The 9,899-nt window shown below is 48.3% G+C and overlaps 1 protein-coding gene across 1 annotated transcript; it reads right to left on the minus strand.

Moving 5' to 3' along the window:
* Positions 1-221: 221 nt before the first annotated feature.
* On the minus strand, positions 222-7,250 carry LOC132457315 (tumor necrosis factor alpha-induced protein 2-like). Its single transcript, XM_060051558.1, has 7 exons — positions 6,962-7,250; positions 4,152-4,779; positions 3,922-4,033; positions 3,320-3,442; positions 2,929-3,023; positions 2,423-2,515; positions 222-698 (listed from the first exon to the last, which is right to left on the minus strand). The coding sequence occupies exons 1-7, from the start codon at positions 7,086-7,088 to the stop codon at positions 512-514; spliced, it is 1,365 nt and encodes a 454-aa protein (XP_059907541.1). The 5' UTR covers positions 7,089-7,250; the 3' UTR covers positions 222-511.
* Between the last annotated feature and the right edge of the window lie 2,649 nt (positions 7,251-9,899).

Consider the following 9,899-nt stretch of genomic DNA (forward strand, 5'->3'; position numbering starts at 1 on the left):
TTCCCCCAGACCCCTCCTCTTTACCATATAACCCCTCCCATCACTATAACCCCTCCCCTTTCCCCCAGACCCCTCCTCTTTACCATATAACCCCTCCCATCACTATAACCCCTCCCCTTTCCCCCAGACCCCTCCTCTTTACCATCTAACCCCTCCCATCACTATAACCCCTCCCCTTTCCTATAACCCCTCCCCTTTCCTAAGCGAATGAGTTTAGCACGGAACACAGAAGCCTTCATCCCCATCCCAGATCTCAGCGTGTGAAGGCTGATAGTCAACGGTTACATCGTGTACATCTAGTTATCCGAGTGAGGTCTAGTACAGGTTTAGCAGGCTTTGTAGTTTCATTAAAAATATAGACATCCCGTAGGGAAGGGTTAGTTTTAGGTCTATCCCTTGTCGGGAAGAGTTAGTGTTAGGTCAAGCCCTCTTAGGGAAGGGAGAGTGTTTGGTCTATCCCTCTTAGGGAGAGATTAGTGTTAGGTCAATCCCTCGTATGGAAGGGTTAGTGTTAGGTCCATCCCTCGTATGGAAGGGTTAGTGTTAGGTCAATCCCTGGAGGGGGACATACCTTCAGAGACTTCAGGGTGGGGCTCAGTAGCCATGTGTGAGTGGATTCCTTCACAGAGCTCAGTGTGTGTAGGCAGCGTTCCTTCACATCATCTGGGAACAGATGAGCCTTCTTCACAACGTAGTCCCTGAACACATGGAGACAGAAGAGAGCTTCAACTACAGCCTGAGCCTAAAGACTTTTGAGCAAAGCATCTCATTACAGACGGTTGTTTTGGGGATGTTGTTAGAAACAAATGAAACAGCTTCTGGTTGCCACCGGTTATTTAAGATGGGAATAACCCTTCTGTGTACTGAAAACAGTGAGGAGTAACAGGAGGAGTAACAGGAGTAACAGGAGGAGTAACAGGAGGAGAAACAGGAGGAGTAACAGGAGTAGTAACAGGAGGAGTAACAGGAGGAGTAACAGGAGGAGTATGACCGACCAGGAGGAGTAACAGTGAGGAGTTACAGGAGGAGTAACAGGAGGAGTAACAGGAGGAGAAACAGGAGGAGAAACAGGAGGAGTAACAGGAGTAGTAACAGGAGGAGTAACAGGAGGAGTATGACCGACCAGGAGGAGTAACAGGAGGAGTAACAGTGAGGAGTAACAGGAGGAGTAACAGGAGGAGTAACAGGAGGAGTAAGAGGAGGAGTAACAGGAGGAGTAACAGGAGGAGTAACAGGAGGAGTATGACCGACCAGGAGGAGTAACAGGAGGAGTAACAGGAGGAGTAACAGGAGGAGTAACAGAAGGAGTAACATAAGGAGTGACAGGAGGAGTAACAGGAGGAGTAACAGGAGGAGTAACAGGAGGAGTAACAGGAGGAGTAACAGGAGTAACATGAGGAGTAACAGGAGTAACATGAGGAGTAACATAAGGAGTAACAGGAGGAGTAACAGGAGGAGTAAGAGGAGGAGTAACAGGAGGAGTAATAGGAGGAGTAACAGGAGGAGTAACATGAGGAGTAACAGGAGGAGTAACATGAGGAGTAACAGGAGGAGTAACAGGAGGAGTAAGAGGAGGAGTAACATGAGGAGTAACATGAGGAGTAACAGGAGGAGTAAGAGGAGGAGTAACAGGAGGAGTAACAGTGAGGAGTAACAGGAGGAGTAACAGGAGGAGTAACAGGAGGAGTAAGAGGAGGAGTAACAGGAGGAGTAACAGGAGGAGTAACAGGAGGAGTATGACCGACCAGGAGGAGTAACAGGAGGAGTAACAGGAGGAGTAACAGGAGGAGTAACAGAAGGAGTAACATAAGGAGTGACAGGAGGAGTAACAGGAGGAGTAACAGGAGGAGTAACAGGAGGAGTAACAGGAGGAGTAACAGAAGGAGTAACATAAGGAGTGACAGGAGGAGTAACAGGAGGAGTAACAGGAGGAGTAACAGGAGGAGTAACAGGAGGAGTAACAGGAGTAACATGAGGAGTAACATAAGGAGTAACAGGAGGAGTAACAGGAGGAGTAAGAGGAGGAGTAACAGGAGGAGTAATAGGAGGAGTAACAGGAGGAGTAACATGAGGAGTAACAGGAGGAGTAACATGAGGAGTAACAGGAGGAGTAACAGGAGGAGTAAGAGGAGGAGTAACATGAGGAGTAACAGGAGGAGTAAGAGGAGGAGTAACAGGAGGAGTAACAGGAGGAGTAACAGGAGGAGTAAGAGGATGAGTAAGAGGAGTAACAGGAGGAGTAACAGGAGGAGTAAGAGGAGGAGTAAGAGGAGGAGTAACAGGAGGAGTAAGAGGAGGAGCAACAGGAGGAGTAACAGGAGGAGTATGACCGACCAGGAGGAGTAACAGGAGGAGTAACAGGAGGAGTAAGAGGAGGAGTAACAGGAGGAGTAACAGGAGGAGTAAGAGGAGTTGACTGAACCTGAACTGCTGGAGGACGAGGAGGTGTGCCAGGAGGAGCTGTCTGCTGTTTCCTGCCGAGCTGCCCATCACGTTGGAGAGGAAGCTCTTCAAACTGACATTTCAATACAGGACGTTATTTACCCACTTCCCATTTTGTTGGAATAAGTTAATATGAAAAATAACCCTTTTGGAGAAAATGTAAGTTAGATGTAAGTAGATGTGAAGGAGATTAGTGGCCCAATGTGTGTGTGTGTGTGTGTGTGTGTGTGTGTGTGTGTGTGTGTGTGTGTGTGTGTGTGTGTGTGTGTGTGTGTGTGTGTGTGTGTGTGTGTGAGAGAGAGAGAGAGAGAGTGAGAGAGTGAGAGAGTGAGAGTGTGAGAGTGTGAGAGTGTGTGAGTGAGTGAGTGAGTGAGTGAGTGAGTGAGTGAGTGAGTGAGTGAGTGAGTGAGTGAGTGAGTGAGTGAGTGAGTGAGTGAGTGTGTGTGTGTGTGTGTGTGTGTGTGTGCGTGTGCGTGTGCGTGTTACCTGTCTAGGAATTCAACAAGCACACACGCGACCAGCTGGGCTTTGCGTTCATCTCCCAGGATGCACTTTGTTTCCACTACTGCTCCGTTAAGACACTAAAGGCGCAGGGAGCAGAACTGCATTAGGTGGTGTAGGGGGAGTGGTGTAGGGGGTGCTGGGGGTGGAGGAGGTGGGGGTGGTAGTGGTGGTGGTGGAGGTGGTGTAGGAGGTGCTGGTGGTGTAGGAGGTGGAGGTGGTGGAGGAGGTGGAGGAGGTGTTGGTGGTGGAGGAGGTGGTGGTGGTGTAGGAGGTGGAGGTGGTGTAGGAGTGGTGGTGGTGTACGAGGTGGTGGTGGTGTAGGAGGTGGAGGTGGTGTAGGAGGTGCTGGTGGTGTAGAAGGTGGAGGAGGTACCTGGAGTACATCTATGGCCAGCGGGCTGGAGGGGCAGCCATCTGTAGCCGTGGGTGGAGCTCCTCCACTCCACAAGGCCTCCTCCGCCTTCAGGAAGAGATCCAAGCTCCTCCGAAGCTTCTCCTGAGGAGATCCACAACACAACCGCTGTCTGCTGCTGGTTCTACTGGGAGCTGCCCAGTTCAACATCAGTCTGCTGCTGGTTCTGCTGGGAGCTGCCCAGTTCAACATCAGTCTGCTGCTGGTTCTACTGGGAGCTGCCCAGTTCAACATCAGTCTGCTGCTGGTTCTACTGGGAGCTGCCCAGTTCAACATCAGTCTGCTGCTGGTTCTGCTGGGAGCTGCCCAGTTCAACATCAGTCTGCTGCTGGTTCTACTGGGAGCTGCCCAGTTCAACATCAGTCTGCTGCTGGTTCTACTGGGAGCTGCCCAGTTCAACATCAGTCTGCTACTGGTTCTACTGGGAGCTGCCCAGTTCAACTACAGTCTGCTACTGGTTCTGCTGGGAGCTGCCCAGTTCAACTACAGTCTGCTACTGGGAGCTGCCCAGTTCAACTACAGTCTGCTACTGGTTCTACTGGGAGCTGCCCAGTTCAACCTACCTGTGTAGTGGAGAGGAACTGCGCCTCCAGGGGTGTGTAGAGGTCTTGGGGCAGCAGGGGACCCAGCCTATCCGAGTCCACTTCACCCCTCAGAACCTCATCTCTCAGGATGCTGAAACGCAGAGGAGAACCATCCCGTCATGTGTTGTAGTATGACAGTCACAAGGAGGGAATCGGCCTGAAGTGAGCAAAGGGACTAGAGGTGAATCAGGCCTGAAGGGAGGACGTACCTGGGGTAGTGGCTATTGACCCAGCGGAGGAGGACACTGCAGTCCTCGTCTACCAGTCCGAACTCCGCGATCATCGACAGCCTTGAGCTGAACGCACGGTGGTACAGCCGGCCGTAGAGGTTACAGATGTCCACCTCCGCGGGGTAACAGTCCTTAACCACCCGGACCACCCGACCCATGTCCTCCTTCAGCTGCCGGCCGACTTCGAGGATCTCTCGCTGGATGGAGGACAGACCCTGTCCGTCTCCGGGCGACGAAGCTCCGTTCACCCGTTCCTCCACTAAGTCCGCCAGCGCCTCGTCGTGGAGCGCCCAAAAGCCACCGGGCCTCCAGTCCGGTGGAACCCGACCCGTCGCCTGCCACCTCCGGTCCTGCTCCTCGTCCTTGCGGATGGCGTCCACTGCAGACCTCAGCACCTCGACGTCTTCCGCCTCGGAGCTAAAAGAGCGGCTCAAGGCCTGCCTCAGTTGGCCGGTGAAGACTGTCCGGTCCGCAGCGAGACGCGCCGTCTGGACCGCTCCTCTCTCCTGCGCCGCCCCTCCGTACAGACCCTCCTCTCGGGCGATGAGCTGCCCCACGGCTTCCGACAGACGCCGACTCTCCAAGTGCTCCTCGAAAGAAGCTTCTTCTGTGGAGACAGGCGCAGCTCGTTTAATATTAGGCTACATCTCCGATAAAGTGCTTCGCAGTAGAGTTTGGGTTCTCTGCCTGAGCCCGAGCCCGACCCGACCCGCGGGCCGGGTCGGGTCGATACTTCCCACTACCATCATCGGGTCGGGTCGGGCCGATACTTCCCACTACCATCATCGGGCCGGGTCGGGCCGGGCCTTTGATCGAGCGTTGGTGTTTTATTTTTTTATTTTTTTTATCATTGCTTTATTGGCCTAATCTGAGGAGCAATCTATACAATAAACAGAAATATTATAGGCCTTTAATACTTCTCAATGCCGTGGAACGCTCCGTTCACTTGCATGTGTAGTAGTCATCATGGACTTTAAAGAGGTAGTAGTCCGGTAACTTGTCAACCCCAGCGTCTTCGGTTGCTAAGCGACGTCCACGTCTTTGGTGGACTATTTCTCTGCTGACCAGCACTACGAATGCTGGTAACAGGGCCGGCCCTGGGCATAGGCTTTTTTTATTTCTGTTTTTTTTTGCATACTGTATTCATCTAACTTTAACTTCAATGTTTATATTACTTAGTACCAGTAGTTAAGTCGAAATAAATATTAGACAACATAACATGACCCCCCCACAGACTCTACCTGAATCGGGAGGTTGGGAGGGACGAGTTACCTTAGTTACCCACTTGATACATAATTCGGACCGGAGAGGAGAAAGCTATCTATTTGCACATCGCAATGTCAAAGAAACCTAAACACTCTGGCGCCCAGGGGAGGAAGAGAACGAAAGAAGAGGAGGAAAAACTGGAAAAGACAGAAATACAGTAACTTTAATTTGTTTATCTTTAATGTAGGCCTGGCTGGCTATAGCCAACTGGTCACTTTGTCTGGCTCTTGTTCACCTTTCTATCTTTATTTCTCTGGAGCTAACTGTTCCCTATACATAACTCTGCTTAATACGTGGCTATTGTTTTAATTTATTCACTAATCGAAGCAATATGTGGTTTTATTATTTAGTAAATACAAATAATCCGCCAACAGTTGTCAGGGCGTAGCGCGTTGCCAAGCAACGTGTAAACAACTTAACCGGAGTTAACTAGTCATGCAGTGTTTGTTTTTAAAAAAGAAAAGGAACGGCAGCTCTTTACCTAGCTGGACTGCTGCTCAATCCAAACCCGCACGCTTCAATGAAAATCAAAACATGTCTGCTATGTACATAGGTCCATAACAGTTTGTAAGCCACAGTAAAATGGGGGTATAATCCTTAAATTATCCAATGCATTGTAGTAACCATTGTTGGAGCAGTGTTTATTTTCAAGCTGATTTTGATGATAGTTTGTGGTTTGCATATCTTACATTTCCAATATCTTTCATATAATAATATATTATTGTATTTTTTTTACACTTCAGTTGAGTGCTTGTTTAATCTCTGGTTAGAACCAAACTAGATAAACCATACTACATTTAATTGTATTTACAATAATTTGAATTGAACTCATATCTATTATTTTGCTTATGAATGCCTTTAGTAAACATTGTGCATTTCTTTGCAGTATTTTGTGCATGCCTTATTGTATGAGTGATTCTTTGCTTGTTACTTGGTTTGTAATACGTTTTGTGGGTTTAATTTTCTATCTAAAATCAAAGAGTCTCAAAAACAAAGCTTTGTAGCTTCTCTGAGTTTATGAACATTGGTAGTCGAATTTACTGTGCGATCCAAAGGGGTAGGGGGCACCAGCAAAAATCTTGCCTAGGGCGCCAAATTGGTCAGGGCCGGCCCTGGCTGGTAACGAATAAATTGTAAAAAGACACACCATGTGAAGTTATTTTTTCGTTTTGGCAAGTAGCCGTGTAATAAGCGGGATAATGTATAGAACGTCGCCGGTCCTTATCGAAAATAAGCCCCTTCAGGACTATTTCACCGATATTGACCGGCGTTCTATGTATGCTTTATCGCTTACATATATATTTAGCAGAGTAGGCCTAAGTAACAAATGTGTACAAAGTTACACATGTATAAAAAAAATGTCTGGTTGAACTCGGGCTCGGGCTCATAATTACAGTTAATGTGTCGGCCCGGGCCGGGCTCGGACAGAACGTGCACTTGATTTTCTACTTCGCATGCTACGGTAGGACCTACAAGATGATGTAAAAGCAAATAATACAAGCTCTAAAGACAGCTGTACGGACCTCCTCGGGAGACCACCATATTCAGAGACTGCGACCTCGGCTTGGAGGGACGCCCGCGTCCGGGGAGAACCTCGAGGAATCTCCCCCAGGGGGAGGTAGGCCTACGCGGCTCCGTGTGAGACGACATAGAGATCCTTGGAGAGATAAAAACAATCTTTAGAACGAATATGTCTTGGGTTATTCGCGTAATGAGATACAAAAATATATAATACCATGCCTATAGCCTACCAAGTATACAAAAAATCGTAATTATCAAAATTAATCTAATCATAATTATAAATAAAGATGTGATAAATAAGGTGGGTTATTAAATATATATATAATTAAATGTATTATTATTATTATTATTATGAGGTTAACACTCACTAACCTGACTTGAGCTGAGAGATGCAATGGGAGTCGAACCCCCGGCTTATATTCTCCATCGTCTCTGAAGCTACTCCTCAGTTGATGCTGAAGGGGATTACCCACCCGCCCAACTGACAAATTTCCAATAATAAACGAAAGGGAAACCATCTCTCTTGCTCAACCAGAGGGTGTTTGTGGGGGAAGCCCTGCTGGAAAACGTGAGGTACCTTCTAGTTAAGATTTTGTAAATTACAGTAAGAATAAAAAAATTAAAAAAGCGCAATAGAAGCGTTAAAGTCTTTTTAAAAAAAATGCAAGTTTTGAAAGCAGGCTTCATTCCAAGCAGGTACAAATCAGTCAACACAACATACTCAGTTTTCTCCTCTTAATTTCTTTATTAATCTGATATTGACGAAACGAGCACAGTTTAATCGCAAAGATTAAAAACATGAATAACTTGGGATGCAAAACAACCCAGTAAGAGGATCCAAGGAGTGGTGAACGTGTTCCTCAGGGAGTCGAGTGGCTTCGGGTGAAACAACGTCCTGAAGATACACGTGTCTCAGGATTTATAAAACGAGTGCTCCCACTTCCCTGAACCTGGAGGATCTTCAACTCTCCCACCAGGGTTTGGTGGTCTTTGGCACAGAGAAAAAAAAACAGGAGATTCATGACGTAATGATGATATCATAACGTCATAATAAAACAATATATCACGATGAAGAGATATCATGACGTCACGATGTCATGACGTCATGATATCAACACGTTATGTCAGGATGTGCCGTCATGACCTCATAAGACCCGTCAGCATGAAGAGGAGCAGGAGATGGTTTGAAGTGGTTCTGCAAGGTCTGGGTCTGGTGGTGGGTCTGGTTGTGGGTCTGGTTGTGGGTCTGGGTCTGGTGGTGGGTCTGGTTGTGGGTCTAGTAGGGTAGGAAGGGGGGGGGGGGGGGGGGTCCCATGCACCCCAAAGGTACATTTTTCTAACATAGCCTTTTTATTATCCTTGAGGTGTCTAGCAATGGAATGTTGATGTTCCCAATACAAATTATGGTCCCGTATTCTTTTTTGTTCCATATTTTGTGTTTGTCGTCTGTGGAAAATGAAAACTTGATGAAAAAAGAGAGATGAGATGAGATGAACTTTTGCATTTTTACAGTCTTTAAGATGTTTAATAAACAAATGTGGATGATCCCCATTTGAAATATGGTCACATTTAAGTTTATTCAGGCTATATTGGTTGCCACCCTGTATTTCCAATATGGAAACCGGACCGGATCCGTAAACTGGAAGGGGGGGTGTTTACGTTTGGTTGTAGTCTTTTCGCTCGGTTCTCCGTCTCAAAAGTTGGGCTAAAACGGAGCGAAAAGACTACAACCAGCCACCCTTTCCGTTTCCGGTCAAAGAGCAATGAGTCTTCCAACCGAAATCAATGGATTTACGTTAGATTGTACCGACAATCTAACGTAACCGACAAAATACGAGAGGTCGAGAAGGACTCGGGTTGAATGATCAAGGCTTTATTGTAACTGCACAGAGTAACAAAATAACCTGAGTTGGTTTGCAAAGAACTCGCGAGCGGCTTCCGACCCCCGCGTTATATTTCTACTTGTGTGACCTCCCCTAAGATGTCCTTGGCCAATCACAATGCTAAACTAAGGCCCCCACATTCATCTTTCCACCCACGGTGCCCACAGTACATTCGATGTAGTAATTCCGCAAGAATTATGTACAAAAGTGTTACATATTAAACATTATAGTTACATGAAGTTACAGATTTACACATTAGTTAGTGAGGTCTTTCATTAAATCCATTAATCTCCTTGTTTATTTACCTGATCATAATGTGTTTAAGATCAATATTAATTTAAACAGTAAAACATGCATTGTATTACTTATCAATACCACTTTATCTGTCTGTGTCATATACAGTCATAATCATAAAGCTGGTAGTGTCTGAATGGCGTATGGACGAGGTTAACTAACTTCAACGAGTGGAGTCTGCCTTCCCACAGAACAAGTGTTCCAAACCCATAAGGAGGGGGAACCCCAGGAGGGCCTCTCCTCTTCAAAACCCTACCCTTCCTCCCCCCTCACCGTGACGGGAGCCAGACGTCTAACCCTAACCCTAACCCTAACCCTAACCCTTACCCTAGTCTGGGCTGGTTGTGGGTCTGGTTCTGGGTCTGGGTGGGGTCTGGTTGGGGGTCTGGTTGGGGGTCTGGGTGGGGGCTGGTTGGGGGTCTGGGTCGGGGCTGGTTGGGGGTCTGGGTGGGGGCTGGTTGGGGGTCTGGGTGGGGGCTGGTTGGGGGTCTGGGTGGGGGCTGGTTGGGGGTCTGGGTGGGGGCTGGTTGGGGGTCTGGGTGGGGGCTGGTTGGGGGTCTGGGTGGGGGCTGGTTGGGGGTCTGGGTCGGGGCTGGTTGGGGGTCTGGGTGGGGGCTGGTTGGGGGTCTGGGTCGGGGCTGGTTGGGGGTCTGGGTGGGGGCTGGTTGGGGGTCTGGGTGGGGGCTGGTTGGGGGTCTGGGTCGGGGCTGGTTGGGGGTCTGGGTCTGGTTCTGGGTCTGGGTCGGGGCTGGTTGGGGGTCTG

This window comes from Gadus macrocephalus, chromosome 5 (assembly GCF_031168955.1).
Source record: "Gadus macrocephalus chromosome 5, ASM3116895v1".
In the NCBI taxonomy this organism is placed as follows: Eukaryota; Metazoa; Chordata; class Actinopteri; order Gadiformes; family Gadidae; genus Gadus; species Gadus macrocephalus.